The 20,232-nt window shown below is 37.6% G+C and overlaps 1 protein-coding gene across 2 annotated transcripts in view; it reads right to left on the reverse strand.

The window, feature by feature from the left end:
- LRP6 (LDL receptor related protein 6) overlaps positions 1-20,232 on the reverse strand; it is a 130,031-nt gene that overhangs the window by 95,912 nt on the left and 13,887 nt on the right. For both annotated transcript variants that reach the window (XM_040647399.2, XM_015290906.4), the window contains exon 2: positions 19,205-19,598. In XM_040647399.2, the coding sequence (XP_040503333.1) occupies positions 19,205-19,598 (394 nt within the window). The remainder of the gene's footprint in view (positions 1-19,204; positions 19,599-20,232) is intronic.

The following is a 20,232-nucleotide window of genomic DNA, read 5'->3' on the forward strand; positions in this document are numbered from 1 at the left end:
CCCAATTCAGCAGGGTGAACCAGCCGGCCGGGCTCCTTGAGCGAGGAGGAGAAAAGCAACCTTTCTGCAGTGCCTGCTCAGAGCTGAGCTGGCTAACTTAACTCAGCAGGTTGGGCACCCAAGGCAGCCATGTGAATATCACCCCTCAAAGATCTTTTTCTGGCTAACTTTCAAACAGAAAGGCACAAACTCACTCTTTCTCCTTTGTGGTCCGAGATAACAGTGAAAGAAACGAGCTTGCTCAGTTTGGCAAGGACTCATCTCTTAACAAGAGAGGTTACTATGTGGCTTTTTTTTATTCTTTACAGAAGCAGAGTCACCAGTGCAAACTGATGTCAGTGAAGTAGTCAGAGCTGGCACTGAGTGAAGGTATCAACTCCTGCTATTTTAGCAGGGAAGTTGTCTCCCTGGTCTGCAGATAGCTCCTACAGAGATAGGAAACTGCTTTCAAAGCAGAAAACTATTTCAGACTGAGGAACAAGGAAGCTTTTTTGAAGTCATTTCAATAAAGTTTACCCAAACTGACTATCTGTTATGTGAAAAATCGTACCAGAGATTTAAGAGCTGTTTTTCCTGTCACAGTGCCCTGAGGTGAACTGGCACCTACCAGGATCATCTCCATTTGCCTTATTTCTAGGAAAAGACACAGACACTCTAACGTTCAGCAATGGGCAAAGCCTCTGGAAAAACAAACAAACAAACCACTAACAATCAAGTTTTTCTGCCAACCCTGGAATTAACAATATTTTGTCCTCTAATCATAAGCATGCCATGACTGGACTCCTTGAAGTCTGACTAAAACAGAGACGCTAAGGCATGCAGAGTGGGTCTGTCCTGTACAGATATTGTTAGAAAACGAGAATCTACCTTATTGCCACTGAGATTGTAGAATCATAAAATGGCTTAGGTTGGAAGGGATCTTAAAGCACATTGAGTTCCAACCCCTTGCTTTGATCAGGGTTGCCCAGAGCCCTATCCAATCTGACCCACTGGGAGAAGAAGCTGGGGGTCTTGACTTGACTGAGATTAGGCAACAAATTGCAAACAACAGATTAGGACATATTTTTGTCCCACCGTATTTACACACCCATGCTGGACACATCAGCTACAAATGCTGTTGGTACTTTTTGCTAGACTACTGTCAGCTCCCAGGTCCAGATGCATCCAGATGTGGAGTCCCCAGTGCAGGAGAGACACGGACCTGTTGGAGTGTGTCCAGAGGAGGGCCACAAAAATGATCCAATGAACTCTTTAGCAGGGTCTGTTGTGACAGTACAAGAGTTGGTTTCAAACTAAAACAGGGGAGATTTAGATATCAGGAAAATAAGTTGTGTTTTTTTGTTTTTGGTTGTGTTTGGTTTTTTGTTTGGTTTTATAATACGGGTAATAAAGCAGTGGAACATGTTGCCCACAGAGGTAGTGGATGGCCCATCCATCCCTGAAGACGTTCAAGGTCAGGCTAGACAAAGCTCTGAGCAACCTGATCTAGCTGTAGATGTTCTTACTTTGCAGGGGAGCAGGACTAGATGACCTTCAAAGGTCCCTTCCAACTCACACAATTCTGTTTTTATGAAGAGATCCATAAATTATTTATTTTGACAGTACTTGTTCTCTGTTATCCCAGTCTCACCTTTAGAAGGAAAAAAATGCATCCAGTGCTGAAAGACAACCAAGCGAGAACATCTATGAAGTCGTAGCAAACATCTGTTAAGAAACTGCGTTTATTTCCTCCTTTGCATCTGCTTATATATTTATTATATATATATATATATATATTAAGGTATTATATATATTTAAGACTTTCACAAAGTTAGTTTCCTGACAACAGCTGAACAAACTACAAGATGAATCACAAGTTTGCTAGTTGCAATTTAGTGACATTGCTTTTGTCAAGTAATAAAGAAATATCTTTGTATTGCACATTGATGATTAGACTTACTACCATGAAAATCAGACCTTTAGTGGTGATGACACAAACCTTCCCAACTGTCTTAAAATTTTCAAAAACTTTAGAGAGAAAACACCAGTGAGGAGACATTACAAAACATAGTGACAGCTTAGTGTAAAACTTCCATCAAAGTGAAGAGATCCCATCTCTCTTCAGCTGCTATGTTTGTCTCCGAAAGCATGTGTATACAATGGCTGCTCCAAAAGTAATGCCTCCCATTTTATTATGTTGGCCCAAGTCAGAGGCAGACGTTGGCTGTATGGCAGTAGGGGCTGAACCTTTCCACCAGTATTCTGTTGCATTTTGTTGCCATGTGACAGATGGCAGCAGAAGGACAGTCTGACAAAATGGCATCTGACATTGAAGTGGGTATGAAGCAAAGGTGTGCCAGTGAATTCCTCCATGAGGAAAAAAAATGGCTCCCATTGTTACTCATCAACACTTGCTGAACATTTACAGAGTGCAAACAGTAGGTGTTAGCACAGTGAGGCAGTGGGTAGGAAACAGCGTGTTACCTCCACTGGTGCAGATTTTTTTTTAATTTTTATTTTTTAAACCAAGCACAGCATGGAGGCTTTCGTTCATCACTGGTAGAAATGCATAGCTGGTGGTGGCAATTGTGTTGAAACTATTGTTTTGTAGCTGAGAGTTTGCTCCATCAAATAGAGTTAATACGCTTTTTGTATCTGTTGTAGTTTCCATGGAAATACATAGAAGGCATTACTTTCTGAGGGACTTGTGTACATATACGTACCCATTACCCCATTCCTTCCTCCTGTTTTTATCCTCCCCTTATCTTCTCAAATCTGCAAAACCGTTATTGAAATTCCCGTGACCCAGGGAAACATTACTCCTATCTTCTCTGTAGGCAACGCCTAGCATACTACAGACGATAGCATCTGCACGAAGCTGACAAAGAATGAGAACCAAGTATTTTGAATGGGCAATACTGTTTCTTTTCTGCAGAAAGTGTTTAGCTTTAACCTAAGCCTTGCTGTAATCTATGAAAGAAACACAAAGCTTACAAGATATCACTGAAGTACAGCAACACTTGAAAGGGAAAGATATACCTGGAAAGAAGCAAAAAAAAAAGAGGTTATGATGCTACCACAGCTAGAAATCCTTGTTTCACTAGCTTCCAACTAGCTAGTGTGATATGACTGCAAGAGTTGGAAACTCAAGGCTCCAATGATGCGAACCAGGATAAAGACCTAATGAAAAGTTGCCAAAATGAGTGTTTCCAAAGCACAGTTCAATTTTGATGAATCAGCATTTTCCAATAATAACAAATGGCCAATAAATTCCATACCGACTTTAACAAACTGAAAGACATTTAATAAAAGCTTCGGCTCTTAATTCACATCACATTCTCAGACTAGGAAGATAGATCAGCACCTCTGTTTCTTTATAAACAGTTCAGTAGCACTCAAGCATCATGTTATTATATTTGGGGGTGCAGCAATAGAAAGATGTGTTTGTTTCACAAACATTTTAAATCTGTCTCAATCCCCACAAAGTGTTTCCAAAGGTGTTCATACTTATTCTAGGTCTTGTAACCTAGAATAGGTTCTGCTTTTTCACTTCTAAATTAATCCAAATTGTTTGATAAGCAACACTGTTGTGATGAAAATGAAACAGCACACTGCTGCTTCATTTACCATAAGACAATCACACTGCTTCAGCAGGCATCTGCAAGAGTGGCTGAGGAGGAAAGGAAGCAAAGAGAACAATGCTGTGCTCGCAAATCAGCTGAATAACTGCAAATGTTTGGAAGAATAAATTGCTTTTATCAAGATACAACACTAAAGATAAAACTCATGGTGGGAATAATGATTTTCTCACAAAAATAAAAAATAAAAATCAAGGAAGAATCAGAAACAGAATCTTCCATCACCCATCTCCAAACAAAAAGTTATTCTACGTGCTGATTGTATTCATGTAAAAAAAAAAAAAAAAAAGTCTGTTAATGCTTTAAGAATAAGACTGTAAGTCTGGATTCCTGTTACTTTATATCATAATCTGATTTGCTTCTAAGCACAGGAGTCATGCTTACATTGCACAAAGGGTAACACAAAGTAACCTTTCCTTCCTTTCTGAGATCTCTGCAAGTGGTTTGACAATTTCTGACTTCAAATTTAATAGCATCTGACCCTCAACCAAAGTACCCAGGTTCCAGGCTTCCCCACTCTGTTACCACTATTCCCAAGGCTACATTTAGACCTTTATTATGTTGAAAACTCACAGCTCATGCTCTTACAGATGACAAACCATCACCTGAGTGATGACCCACTTTAGGCTCTGTGATTTTTATAAATATCATCTATATGTTTAAACACAGAATAAATATTTTCCATGTAAACAGAGCCATACACACTTAACAACAAACACGTTTCTGCTCCACAACCTCACTTTGTGTAGAACAAAAGTCTCTTTCCCACCACACAGTTCTTACTATGGCCTGGTTCAAAGTTAAGGAACATAACCCTACATTAGAGCTTGCAGCACTGCTGTACCCTCACAGATCCCAGGCGTTCTAGCACTGTGCACTCAGTTACAGTACCTGGAGAATTCCCTCAGCGCTATAACGGATAAAACCAAAATATCATCTGCTTGACTGAAACTGTTTTTGCCTTCTCCAATAAAAGGCTAAGAATCTCAGAACATACAAGACCTGGATGAAGGGAGTCCCACTTGGTCATCAAGTCACTATCTCCAAACCACCTTGGCTTCAACCTGAGCCTATGGGCAACAGCACTTTCAAAAGACATCCAATAGCTTACATGGAGCAGATCTGACCATCTCTTTTGTGAGTTATTCAATCAGTTCCATGCAGCTGGAAAGAATCAGTCAAGCAGTTCTGTGCAGCGTGTTGTTGTACGTATTATTCCCACGATCACTCCAGAAACCACAGGCTGAAGTATTTTACTGGAGTGCTTTTAAGGAAAATGAATTCCTACAATACAAAATGTCCAAGCCTGTATTTATGAACAAGTATTCCAATACAGTACTTTTAGCCTAGTCACAGCCACCCTGAAAACTTCTGCAGATTTTGGAAGACAACTTTATAACTGAATACATACACTGTTACCATTAAAACACCAGTCCTGCTGAACAATGTTTTTCTTCTTACAGGGACAAGAGTTTGTCTGTGGGATCACTCAGCTTATTTCTGCTGACACATTTTGCCCACTTTTGTGGTTCTGAAGAAACATGAAGACAAACAAAAAAAACAGTCTCTCTAAACAAACTTACCCAATGTGCTCTGAAACATGTCAAGTCTGGCACAGACACTACAATACAGATTAAAGGCTGAGAAAGCAAAGGAACACTTGAAAAGGTGATGGGCAAAAGAAAAAAAAAAGGTTCATTTTATGATACGTGAAGTCAACTCTAGTTTTGATAAGAGAAGTAGTAGTAACTCATTTTGAGATCCAAAAAGCTATAGATGGAAAAACAGATACTTTGTGTTCATGTTTTTCTGGAAAATGCTCTATCAAGTCACATTTTCCTCAATACTGGTCTTGTTTTTAAACTTTAATTAGATCCTCCTTTATCCTTTCACTCTACTTTCATACTTTTCCACTTCAACAGTTAGTATGAATAGCACTAGACACAGACATTCAGTCAAACTTGTGAAGGAGAGTTCAAGACAAACATAAAACAAAATTCTGAGGAGGAGGGAACAAAAAAAAAAGAAAAAGAAAAAGAAAAAGAAAAAGAAAAAGAAAAAGAAAAAGAAAAAGAAAAAGAAAAAGAAAAAGAAAAAGAAAAAGAAAAAGAAAAAGAAAAAGAAAAAGAAAAAGAAAAAGAAAAAGAAAAAGAAAAAGAAAAAGAAAAAGAAAAAGAAAAAGAAAAAGAAAAAGAAAAAAGAAAAAAGAAAAAAGAAAAAAGAAAAAGAAAAAGAAAAAGAAAAAGAAAAAGAAAAAGAAAAAGAAAAAACCACCAGAACACTTCTACTGTTAAACTTGTTGCCCTTGTTCCACATCAGAATGCTACCCATACCCACTACTGCCACTGAATTCACCAGCTGATCACAAAGACATTGGTGTTTTTCAATAAGAAATGCAAGTGCCTTCAATGATGAAGAGGCATAAAAAAAAAAGTCATGGATAAATAGCACACGGAAGCACAGAAACAAAATTGGGCATGGCCATTCTTGTCATCATTTTCTGTTGCTTAAATACTGAATTAGATGTTATAATCAAATCAACTATATAACAGGGCATGTGAATTGCATAACACAGACTATGAGCGTCTAGCTGGAGATTGCACCAGGCCAGAAATTACTGCTTTATTAACTCACATGATTTCTTATCACTGCTTAGAAACACAGCCACCTCAAAACAGTTTTGTCTTTGGTTGTGCAAACAGGGTAACTCTAGGTGAAAAAAAAATGATTTAAGGTCAAAAGACTTGTTCTGTACATAGCTTGACTGCAAGTTTTTTTTTGTTGGCTCCCTGGAAACAGTGATCATTCACATCACTTTGTGATTTTGGAAACATTCATTTAAGTATTTATTTCTAAAGACTGACAACTTTGTAGTCAGCCACATAACAGAGAACAGCAAACTATCTACTTTGAGACTGATGAGCAGCTCTCAATAGTGTTGAGAAAATAGATGCCAGAACGCACTGACATCACAATTCCAGAGGGACAGCCTGAAGTGGAGAAACAAGTCATGTAGCTGCTTCAAAGTCAGCCATAAAAAGGCTAGCCATTCCCATAGATTTTTCTTATTGTTTCTAAAAGAGAAGCCAGAACTTTTCCATCAGAAAAACATTAGTCAAGTAGTCAATGAGCACATGGTTGACAAGCTGTCTCTTACATGTTTCTGTAAAACTTTACCACAGTCACACCAGAGGAAACTTATCTAGAAGCAAAAGAGAATGAGGAAAAATGGTAAGTCTCAAGGTTCACTAGAACATCGTTGCAAAAAAAAAATAAAAATAAAAAAAATAGAAGTTTCACAAAGCATCTAGGTACTGTGATAAGGAAATAACTGATTAAGTCTCAGTGTTGGAATGCCACTAAATCTCTTTGTGGAAAAACAGTATTCTCTACCAAAGCAGCACACTCAGCACTGTTGTGACAAAATATCTATTAATGCTGTGGTTTTATCTATCCTACCCTCACAGTCAACCACAACAAGTCTGATGTGCTAGGCAGTTTACAGCACAGTTTCTATGATCCGTCTTTAAGACGCTCTGTGAACTGGAACTTCCTCAAAAAGAAACACACACATGCAAAAAAAGAAACCAACCAGCCACAACAACAACCAAAACCAAACAGCCTCACTTGAAAAGACACCATCCCACAGTATATGTTTAATATATACATTCCCTCAAAAAGTTCAATGTAAAGCATACTTTGAAAAGTGAATGGTTCAGTCCGGGATGTAGGGAGCATATGTGGTGGGAGGAAAGGTGGCAGAGTGAGAGAGAAAAAGAAATGATTAGATAATCTTAAGAAATGTATGTATTAAAAATCCTCATCTTTTTGTATTTCAAGATGAAAATATTTACAGTATCTACCCTTTCTAGAGTACAACTACTGGAGTTGTACTGGAGTACAACTATTTTTGTAATACCAACTTTTCAAACGTAATATTTTTTAAAAAATGTTTTGCAGTGTCTTCAAAAATTTACTTCATAGCTGACTGTCTCTGAAGATTCCTCCATTTGCACAAAATAATTTGCTTTTCTCACTTGAGCAGGCAATTGAGAATTCAGGGACAATCCCCAAACAAGCTCGGCTTTGGAAATTAACAATGAAAGTCTTATGCCAAATCATTCATAAGCAGGAGTCTAAAATGAGATTTCTTAATCAGCAATATGACAGACAGAACTCAAATCAAGGTTTAAACATCAAGTAACTACCACAGATGACTTTCCACTTGATTCTAGAAACACTGTCTTTAAGCTTATTAAATATTTCAGGGTCACCTTCTTTCTCATCTAGTTTTAAATACAGGACTTCTGGTAGCCTGCTGAAGAGCTGTCAGACAGCTTTTCTCCAAGATGACAAATCTTGCTTTTAATATTCATACAGTTCTTTCTTAGAGTATCTACTCCTTTGTAGAAGACTAAGATGTTTGTCTTCATCTTTTCATTCTTCCAAAATGCTGACAGCTGCTTCCATCTTTCAGCTACAGGCCCAAAAACTGCTCAGTATCCAGCCAGGGTCCTGCAAAATACTCGAGTACACTTTTAATTTTGAATTCCCAGTGCTGTCAAGATCATCTGAGCAGTCTTACGTAGCATATAACAGAGGTTGCTGTGGTTTATTTCGGCAGCAGCTCAGCACTACACAGCCGTTCACTCACTCCACACTCAGTGGGATGAGGGAGGGAAGTGGAAACAAAACAGAACTTCTGGGCTGAGATAGAAACTATTTAGTGAGACAGAAGAGGAAAACTGAAACAAAATTGTAGCTATAATATATATAGCCTCAGTGCAATCACTCACCCTCTGCCTACTGACCTCCTGCAGCCATGCCCTGCCAACTCCCTGCAATGTCAGTGCTATCCGCAAGTTGTCACACAGTTTGGATACCCCCGGCCCCATTCAGGCCCTGTCCTGGCTCTGCTCCTCCCCCGCCTCGCATCATCATGGCAGCAGCTCTTCCCCATCGCTCAGAAACAACCCAACATCGGCGTGCAGTTAATGCTGTTTCAGCTGAAATTCATGGTTTGGATGAGGTGATGTATTTCAAGGGCACAACATGTCACAATGTCTAAGGGAGTTTTTGAAATGTAGTTTATAAAGAAGATGAAGGGGATGAATAAGACTGTTGAGAGATTTTACAAGGCATGCAGGTGGTAGGAAACTACTTGTCTCGCATTTTGTGTTTTGGAGAGCTGGAGAAGACAACTAATACATTCACAGCCACCAATGAGAAATTCAGCTTTAGATTACTATCAGTTCATTACATAGGGCCAGGCTTCAAAAGAAGAACAGTGACAAAGAACTTAAATAAGAAACAGAGCTAAAAAACCTTCATCTTCCATCCTGTTGCAGGGGTGGCCCTTTGGTATCCATAATCCCATTCCCACTGAAGAAGATGGGAAGACTTCCATCTCAGGCTCTGTACAGTCCCTGGATGACCACAAAGCCCATCAAAACTCCAAATCACTAAGCCTTTCTGCTTAGTTTACAGTTTAGATGTGTCAGCTTTCCACTGTCCATCAGGACATATACAGATCTATTTCCTTCTAACCTAGATTCTCCTTTCTTAACCTCTGTTAGTTAATAATCTGTGTGAGACCAGCAGATAAAAACTATTAAACTATTTTATATGAAGGAGAAGACAGAATGTGCAACTCTGAGGTTGTGGTTTACAGAATACGTGCTGCAAACCAGGCAGCTTGGGACACTGAGCAAAAAGATCCTGTTTCACAGTTACGGACAAGACTGTCCTTCAGCTGCTTACCAAACTGTGGGCAGAATGTTCTGCTTACATTAGCTGACAAAATTTCACAGATTTTAATGAAGCTAAAACAAATACATTCATATACAGAACTCAGTTCAGGAGCTCTCAGTTTTTCAAATTTCATTTCTGTCTTGAAATAGAAGAACATTCTTATGCAGGATGATTCTCATCTAGTTAAGTAACAAATTTCTGTCAACCTTCAAGAACACATTGTACTTTCATGCTTTCATAGTATCCCTCTCCTTAAATCCAAATTTGGTTTGTTACTATAAAATGATCATTAGGACTATATAATTTATCTAATACTCAGGCTTTTAGTGGTTATGAGTAGTGATCATACCTTTACCAAAACAAACTTCTGGTTTCACCAGTGACTCTTTAGCCAAGCAGCTGTGAGCTGATTTGAGCACTGTGCTCTTCAATTGTTCTCTCAGTCAAGTAACTGGTTGTATGCATGCCCAGGAGGCCAATAGAAATCTGCAGTCAGAGCCTCCAAAGATCATTTCTGGCTACAATAAACATGGAATTGAATACTGTTTAAAATAATGTGTCAGACTACCACAATAACACAACAAATTGTTTCATCAGGAAAACACAGTACAATCAACACGCAACACTACACAGTCAACAGAACATTTGGGAAAGATCTTATGGTCAGGTGAAACAGCAGCTTACCTCCTTTTCCCCAAACCAACAAAAACAGACAACTAAGGACTGTTACCATCTGCATGAGCTCCCTTACTTTTCAAGCATTTACAGCAAGACAGATCAGAGGTTCATTTTACATACCTGAATGCATTCTTGTAGAATCGCCTTACAGTTTAAGACTTACTAAAGTCCACTGCTTTATAAATCACATGAATTTCTTGAGGTTTTTTTTTTCTGAAAATTATTATTTATTTATTTTTACACCTTTGGACTAATCCATTATATTTAGATCTAAACATGTACTTCATGGAAAGATAAACATCTTTTCAAACATAAGTAGCAGTAATAGTCAAAAATGAAAACAATAGTATCTTTTATCTTAGTTTACTCAGAAGTTCAGAGTTTAACCCTGAAGGTAGACAATTGTAGGAGACAGCTTTATTCTACAACAAATGAAAACATTTTTAGTGTACTTAAGAATCCAAGATATTTCTATGCATCACTACAATGCACAGCGAGAGAATTGCATGAACATAGTTTGCAAGTCAGATTTGTTTAATTTAAGTGTAATTTAACAACCTGCTAGAGCAGAGATAATACTTACCCTTTAAATAAGAAAAATAAATTTCACACTTGCAAAGATTTATTCAGAAAAAAGAGCTCAGACTTAACAGTGCTCTCAGTTGCATAATCTCTTATCTTTACCATTTCTTGCTTGAAGTGACAGAGAAAACTTAATTCAAGTAATACTTTATGCTGAAACATGGAATTAAGATGTAAAAATGAGAAATGACAAGGCTCCCACGAGAAATAAAAATTTAAAGTATGTGTTGAACAACTTTAGGGAAGGAAAGGAGGTGGGGGAAAAGCAGGGGGAGAGAGAGATAGAGACCCAGAATGAATGTTGACAGTTTTGAAGACAGAAGTAGTAGAAGGATCCTAATTAAGCATTAAGATCCAAAAAATGCTTTAAAAAAATGCTTTACTGTTCTTTGTGATACTACTCATCAGTCCTAGGAGAAAAAGAAAGTTGAAAAGTTTGCTGGGTTTGCTGTTTTAAGGTACAACACACCTAGCATGTTACAATTATAAGATACAATTAACCAGACAGACATCACAAATACATACTATATATGCATTCTCACTCAGACATATGCATTTAAAGCACACCACTTAAAATCCGGAGTGGCAGCATAGCATCACTAATCCATCTGAAGGGACTCATTGCAAGACTTAGATTTTCCTATTGCTTAATTATTAAGCACCCACAACTCAGTCTACTGAGGAAACTGACAGATTGGAAATTCACTAGATAGGCTACTGCAACACACCAAGGAGTTAAAAACAATCATTCTTCCTCCACGCACCAAGCAGAAACCCAAAGCACTAACTTTTGCTTCGTTTGGCTCATTTTCAGGTCTTTTATAGATAGATAGTGAAGTAGTGGAATTGCACCTCTTCAAACACATGCCCAACTGAACACCCTGGCATACAGACTAATGTCCACTATCTTTTCCTATCTTTGGATCTATAATCAGAAATTCTATAAACACATATTCAGGTATTTTATTAGGTTCACTCAAATTTTACATCCCCAGTATATCTTCCTTTCTTACCAGCTGCACTGTGAGAAGCTGATTTGCTCAACATCCTCAATACAACATATAATTCCATGACATTCTATCTGACCATTTTACACAGAAGACGGTACAGAAATATACTCCTCCACAGGGATAGTCTTATTTTTTCCAGGAACATAGCCAAATAAAGATGGTTCTTCTACAGACTTTTTTGTTTTGTTTTCTTAATCGTGCTTAACTTTTATACAGCTGAGCACTATTTTTATTTTTTTATGACGAAGTTAATCCATAGTTTCAAGAACAATCTGATTCAAATCGTGCTAGCAGGAGAATTTATCAGCTGTTTGCAAGAAATGAGCAATAAATCAATCTTTTCTGTCAACAAGATAAACCCAGCAATCATAATCTTCAACAAAATGCTGCCTTTAATTAAAAAAACAGAGCTGAGTTTCTCCTTCATTTTCCCATTTTCTACAATACAAATCAAATCCCTCGGTCTAAATTTTGGATGAAATTTTACACACAGACACATTTCAGTCCCTCCCATAAAACGCTGTTAGGAATGAAAATGCGCAACAATCTTATACAGATTTTAAGTGAAGAAAACTTACAACTTTTTTCCTCCAGCATTCCACCTTCTATCTCCATACCCCACAGCCCTATGAAGATGACGAGTCATTAGCTGTAATATGAGAAACTACTATACGCCTGTTATCTACCACAACTAAGGTAGACAATGCTTCTGCTCTAAATTAGCAATTTCCCGAGAAACACCTCTAAGTTATGCAAGTTGTATTTGAGGGGCTGGAATTCAGAGAGGAAGACTGTTAGTTTTATTCTGGACCCTTCCCCAGAAAATGCATGGGTGTTCCTCTCGAGACATTCTGCTTCCCCATCAGTAACGCTGTTTTGAACCTCTTAAACACTAGAACACAGGATAAACAAGATTCCAGATTACAGCTTTCTGCTGCAAATTAATACAGCCCCTTTGAGTTCCTGTTAATAGTTATTAAAAGATGTCTTAGGATCATTTTAATTTTTAAAGGTGTGTGAACAAACATTTAATTAACATGCTAGCTAGTAATGCTTGCTCAAAGTATAAGATTAACAATTTTAAAAATAACTTTCCCTGTGTGCACTCAATATAAAGCTTCATTCAAAATGTCGTTGGTGAAAACTTGCTTGCTCACAATTTTTGTATTTTCTAATACAACAGGTCTTCAGAGTCTAGACTTTGATGCTTAGTCATAATTGTGGGGATTGAAAATGCAGATAAACAGAGACATGCCTGAAGAGCCATTACCAGAGGTTATTCATACAGACCAGAAATTACTATGTTGGTTCAAATGCTCAGTTCTAACTTACTAAACAAACACTGGAGCAGGTTGCAGAAAGAGGTTGTGGATGCCCCGTCCCTGGATGCATTCAAGGCCAGGCTGGATGTGGCTCTGGGCAGCCGGTTCTAGTGGTTGATGACCCTGCCCATGGGGTCTATAGACATCTGAAGTATACATTGATACTTGAGGCCAGCTCACATAAATCTTACTGACTTTTATCACCATTATTACTCTAACACTGAGGTAACTATTAGTGGGCTAAATCATCTTTGTGAATATGACCATAATAAACAATCAAGAGAGTACTGCATAAAACACCACATTCACGTTCCACAGGCACAAGGACAAGTCAAAAGACACTGAGTGCAAAAAAAAAAAAAAAAAAGCCAGTGAGCTCCCTGCTTTCACAAATTCAACAACGTTTCAAGATGCTTCTAGTTTATTCACAGCAGAGACAGCAGAAGGCAAACTAAAGCCCAGCCCACAAGTGACCCAGTCCATAATCTTGTTTTCTAGCCCAAGCACTGAACAAAGGAGGTAGGGATGAAAGAGTATTTCCAAACTTGCCTAGAGCTAAAAGCATGTGCAATTTTAAGGTATTTGAGCCTGTAAGAAAAAGATCCTCTACAAATCAACTCCGTGCACTCTAGTTTGATTTCTAACAGGCCAAATCTCTCCCATCTTCTTCCGTGAATAGCGAAAACTATGTAAAATGCCTGAAAATTAAGGAAAACATCCCAATGATTATGTTACCCTGAGTTCTTGGAAACCCCTGCTAGGATGAGACTAGGCAATCAGCAGCAGCAACATCTAAAACCTGCACAGCAAGATTTACAAGAGAGGTCACCTCTCTATGCCTTCACTCTGTTTTACATGCGTGGGTTTCTGGTTACCTTCTCTCACCTCCTCCTTCAGAGGAGGCAAAAAGAGAAGAATGAAATGCATATTTTGAACTGTGCAATAAAGTCATGCCTTCTCAACTGGAGGACAGCATCTCACACACCATATCTCCAACAAGCCTTGCAAAGTCTTTTGAAAGAAAAAATGAAGACTGTCAATGGTGCTCAAACTGCAACAAACAAAAAAACCCTGAAACTGTTAGCATTCAATACCTCTTCCATAAGTGAATATCGTCCCATTTTGTTCCTGAAAGCCATAAATACCTTACTAAGACCAAGAGCTAAAAACTGGCCACCTTATGCTTCGGAAGCAGAGAGAGCTGTGGTAGTTCTGGAGAAGCCAGCAAGGCTGCTTAAACTGCCATACTGACCTCCTGCAGGCTCCACGTGCTGTCAGGCTTTGCAGCACAAAACCAACAGCACCTGCACTAGGACCATCCAATTATCTAGTGACACTGGTGCTGCATTTTAGATCTTTCATGAGTTACACACAGCTCAAGAGCCAAGGCAAGACAATCCTGATGTAACGTCAACAGGACAACCAGTGCACTACTATCTTTTGGGTTAGTTTCATTCTTAAGTCACCAAAATATGCACTCTGATTTCTTTGGTTTCTTTAACCTCCTACCTGTTACCAGAATTTACTCTTCATCTGGCCTTAAAAAAAAAAAAAAACTCAACAGTAAACTCAACAGTCTCAATATTCTCACAATAATATTAATACAAAATGAACAAATCCATTAAGAGTGCTGTATTTACAACCAGCATCTTCTGATAAAAAATGCTTATTTAGGTGAAGGTCAAATACACCTTATAAATTGATGTGTCGACACCACTACAATCTGCAGATTTCATATCAGCTTAACACTTTCGTATAAGTCACCTGTACAGCCTCAGAGTTAAGTACTTATTGTCACAGAGCAGTCTATACACTAAATAGAGTGCATTAATCTGTTGCCTGTGAAATATGTCAGTGGCAATAAAGGAGCACCACAAAGATTTTCAGCCAGATGCAATCTGCTCAAGGGAGATGTAGCATCAGACAAGAGAAGGCATGAAGCAAAGCCTTCAGTTATTCAATTATTGGAACGTACTTCTAAGGTGCCATTTTTAATAATGCTGACCCACACCAAACAAACAAGAAACAGAAGTCTTACAAAGAAATTATGAATTTTTCATTCCTAAAATGTTTTTTTTTCCATAATAATCAAGACATTATAACTAATATTATGTAATGTCCAATGTCATTTACTTGCTTAGCAACAAATATTACCTGTTCCCATGAATCTTTTCGTTACGATGCACTGATTCAAGGCCTGCATGGCAACTGCAAGAATTTTTTGGGCTGGATGCACTTAGGTGCAAGCTTCCAGATTTTAAAGGAAAAAAATAAGCAGGTCCATAAAAAGAGAGAAGCATATATATTCCCTGAAAATGTTTTAGATGAAAAAAGATAAGAAAGGTCTGCTGGGGAGGATTGCCTGTTGAATCTGAAGATCTTAACCAACATACACAGTACTTCATTTCAGAAATCAACTTCAGCTGTCATAAAAAGTGTTATGGCTCTTTGTACTCTTAATTCCATTCATTAACTTAAAACCTTTACAACCTGAAAGCTTTACGAGAGTTGAACAATTAAAGTAACTCTATAGTCAATTGATTTAAAACATGTCCTGAAAAGTAAGCAATTAGTCAGCACTTCTAGAAGGCACTTACAATTTCCTTTCGTGTTGAACAATACATATAGAAGTGAGAAAAAACTGTTTTCATTGTGCTTCCTAAGAATAAAGCTGATCTAGTTGTCTAAAGAGTAACTTGGGGGCAGCTTTCATGATGATAATGAAGACTCTTCCCTGAGGACAAAAGGGCTGTAAAGGTTAATAAAATAAGAAAAAAAAGCAGCACAAATTTACTATACTGCATTTTCAAGCAGTACTTGCTTGAGAATCTGAATACATGTGGCATATTTTATTTATTTATAAAAACACACAGAAGTAGAAAAACCTCTTTTCTACTTGGTCTACCTTCATGCAAGCAATTCCTAACATGCTGCGCTTTTGCATGAGGTGGTCTACCACCTGGTTTTCCCCTGGCAAAAGTTAACAACAAAGCGTATGTGTTATTCACAGTTATTGATCTTCTTAACAGGGTATTATGTTTAACACTAGTCAGTAAAAAACAGCTTCAGAAAGGACAACAAGGATCCAGAAGCCTTCCTGAAACAGCCCTGAAAATCCTCAATCCACTTCAAAAGAATGCTGAAGAAGCACTCCAATCCTACTTCATCTAAGGTCGCTTCTCTCCCCTGGTACATGCACAATGTTTCATTGACTGCCAAGACAACAAAATGGGAAAATGTAAAATAAATTGCAATGCATGAAAAAGAGAAATAAGAAGCTTAGACTTCAAAACATACACAGGAGATGATCAGTAAGAAGACTCCCAGACATTTTAGATTCTGACAACTTCCTAGACAAAAATATCAGATTAAGAAGTTAAACTTGGTGGCTGTGTCACAACTATGAATTGAGAAATGTTTCCCATTAGTAAATGTATTGGTTATTGTGAACAGACATGGGCACCAAGTCTAATTTCTACTCTGGTATTTCACAGTTACACATACAACCTCACACACAATTAACAGATGGGTTGGCTGTGGTAGCAAAGGTTACCCATACCAGTTAGTCTTAAATACCATTATTGTTACTGTAAGCATGCTCTGAAAGAGAACGATCTTCAGAACTACCACAACAGTACTGAGCAGAGACTTTAAGAGAATAACAGCTGCGTATCCTACAGCACACAACTTGCTGACAAGATCTTCATTTATTCCTACATAGGACACTGCCTAGAGAACATACTATTCATTACTGTATATTTGTGCTAGCTAATACTATTAACATTTTATTTTAAAGTAGGCATTTTCCATTTTCAGTAAGATAGATACATATAATATACATACGTAACCAAGTCCCAAATATGTAAGTAGATATTGGTATTCAACTGGATTATGAAATACTTTAGATCAACTGTATTTGTCAAATGAACTTTAACAAAAGAATTGAGCTTGTGAGTAACCATCATACTGTAAAATTTGCTGCCAAATAATGTAATGAGCTGGTAAGATCTCATAAATCTTTATTTGGAATAATCATCAATTGTGAATAAGAGGAGATGGGCTAAATTGCAGGAAAATGAAAGGGGTTTTGCTTTTCCAAGTTTCAGATTTTATTAGCTATTTTTATGGGTTATTCCTGCTACTGTCTGCCAGGCAACAATGTGAGATCTAAATATATTTACAGGGCTAAAAAAAAGTGTAAATATTAGAGGTTCATACACATACGTACAGTTTGGTGTTTTAATTATTTATGTAAGAAAAAAATAACCCCCTGTACTGAGTTTACCTTTCCACTGATTTGTCAAAGTTTGGAAGAAATTCTGCAGTGACACCATGTTTATTAAAAGCAGAAATGCTTTCTGCCATAATGCTGTATACAAGAATTGCAGTTGTTTGGGTTTTGATTTTTTTTGATCAATGGTATGGTAAGACAAAGTGGATAGATCATTGGATTACCATCCTGTCTCACTAAAACATAATTCTCAAATAACAGCTAACAAACTGACTTATAAAAAGATTTAGAAGAAAACAAAATCTCTTCCTTCAATTACAGCTTCTTTTCTTTTTTTTTTTTTTTAATAAAAGCAATCAAAAAAAAACAGTCTGCAGTCATATTGAAATGTTTATGCCTATTGATTTAACAGATCATCAGTATGGAAAAAGAAAAGTTATAAGTTCTCTTTACCTTTGATCTATTTCACTCTTTTCATTGGAGTTTCTCCTTAAGGATTTTGAAGGACTGCAAGAGTGCAGAGTCACCTAGTTTTGATCACTGAACATCTTACCACGTGTACATGGAAAACACAAATACTCAAAAAGACCAACTGGCTTGACAAGCGTTATTCATAACTAATAAGAACCACTGTCTCTCTGGTTGCAAGATAACTCAGAAACATTTTGACTGTATTTTTCCTCCCTTCTCTCCCAGCTTTCAGATTGTGGGTGGGATGGGCATGAATGTGTTACATCTTTTCTTGTATCCTTAAATGGTCCTAGAATCTAGTAGAACCCAAGCCATCCTTGGCTTCACTTATAAGTACTAAAGAGATCGGAAAAGGATAAGACCATACTCTTGGTATTTGCAAAGCTAAAAAATATAAATAATGCAATGGAAACATTTTTTAATATATTGTCAAAGGCCTGCTGAAACTTGGGAAGAAAATATTCAAGTTATAGCATTCCTAACAAAGTTCAGGAAAGAAATCCTATTGAACAAAAAGACATTTTTCCTTTGTGGAGGAAAGACCCAGACACATAAGTTGAACAGATCGCATTATAAAAAAACTGCAAGCATCTAAAACAGCCCTCATCTTTGTAAAAAAAAAAAAAAAAAAAAAAAAAAAAAAAAGCATTGATTTTTTTCCCCCCCAAACAGCTGACTGAAAAAAATTACTTGAAGTGGCAATATAACAGATTCATTTTCATGTTAAGGGGGAAAAAAAAAGGAATGTATAAATATCTATACAAGACACTATCAGAAGATTACACAGCATCAAGGATATTCCATTAGTCTTTCCCTCTCCTGAGCCAGTCACCTCATGACACATACACACACTGGGTAACCTCAAGGTCACCATTTAGAAAGCATCACCAAAAAGACCACTGAATAAGTTGCATTACTGGCAACCACAGCTCAGTCTCAAGAACAGAGCTCAAGAACAGAGCAAAAAGATGATACTTTAGATCACACCCAGAGACTGAAATTAGAAGAATGGGCTAATCGAAAACACAGTTTTTTCTAAACAGAAGTTCCCTGTAGAGTGAGAAGATGAACTTCTCTATAAACTTCAGTTAAAAGATAAAGCATGTCAAAATACGTCCCAAAATGTTATTAATGTAGTCTATTTTTCCCTGCTGTTTCCAGGAAGCATAAATATTAACAGTGAACAAAGACCTCCAGCTTGATGCTGCAGTGAGACACAAGTCTGATGGCCTGATGATTTTTTCAAGCAGATTACATCTGTTTTCACCTTGGAACTTCCACATTTATGTTCATCATCTGCACTACTGCCAAAATAAGCTTCCTCTAGTACTCTTCTTGAACGTCTGATGACTTCTATGTTCATCTCAGTGAGCAACTAATTTCAGAAGTACAAATTACTTTCAAATCACAGAGAAACAAATAACACAAAATGGATTAGAATAATTTCAATAACAGCACCACCGATTATTTAAAATCATTCTGCATGCAATTAGCAGCAAAAATTTTCACATTTGTAACCACTTCATTTTAACACAGACTTACCCTCTTGCAGGATCTAAGGCAATTGCTCTGGGTTGATCCAATTCTTGCCAAAATAAAACTTTTCTCAATGATCCATCTAAATTCGAAACTTCAATCCGATTTGTTTCAGAATCTGTCCAATATAATTTCTCTCCCAGCCAGTCACATGCCAGCCCATCAGGTGACAAAAGTCCAGAAATGACCACATTTTGTACACTCCCGGATTTATTGAATTCTGTTCGTTTAATGGCTTCTTCACTCACGTCGCTCCAGTATATCAACCCCTTCACGAACACAAAGTCCACTGCCGCTGCATCTTCGAGGCCACCCACGATTACTGTGGCATTCTCCTTCCCGTTGGCAGCATCCACCAGCCTCAGGTCACGGCGGTTTGCATACAGCAAGAGTGGGGCAGCTTGAAGTGGGAGAAATAAGGGGTGGGGGGGACAGATAGACACATTAACAACAGCTTATGGCCCGATGCACCATTGTAGTGAAACTAGCGATTCAAGGGGGGAAAAAAAAGCGAGGGGAGACATTTTATAGTTTAACTGAAAAGAACAGACTCCAAGCCTTTCAACAGTACTACAACTCAAGATGGTAACTTCGTAATGCACAGCTCATTATTCTGGGCTCTGCATTATTAAAATTAGATTAAAGGAGAAGGCAGAGAACAAAGAAAATGGAGGTTTGAAGTGCCCAAATGACACTACTCTGCAAAGGAGGGTACTTAAATAAGAATATGAAAGATGAAGCTATAGTAGCTTTATATGCACTCAGTGCTTGTCCATCAGAGCAAAGACTCAATATTTTTTGTCCAGAATTTGCTAATATACACCACACAACCTTCAATAAAAATAAAACACACATCAAGCCATCCAAGACATCCCTGCATTAATACTCTGAAATTATATATCTTAGGTATTTTACATACGATATACAAACACGCAATGAGCGTGCAGCATGAGAGGAATGACGTTTTTGAGCATCAGTTCTAATATGAAGAGGTAGGTAGAAAAATACACCTACAGAAACAGACTACAATAAGT

Source organism: Gallus gallus, chromosome 1, assembly GCF_016699485.2.
Source record: "Gallus gallus isolate bGalGal1 chromosome 1, bGalGal1.mat.broiler.GRCg7b, whole genome shotgun sequence".
Lineage (NCBI taxonomy): Eukaryota > Metazoa > Chordata > Aves > Galliformes > Phasianidae > Gallus > Gallus gallus.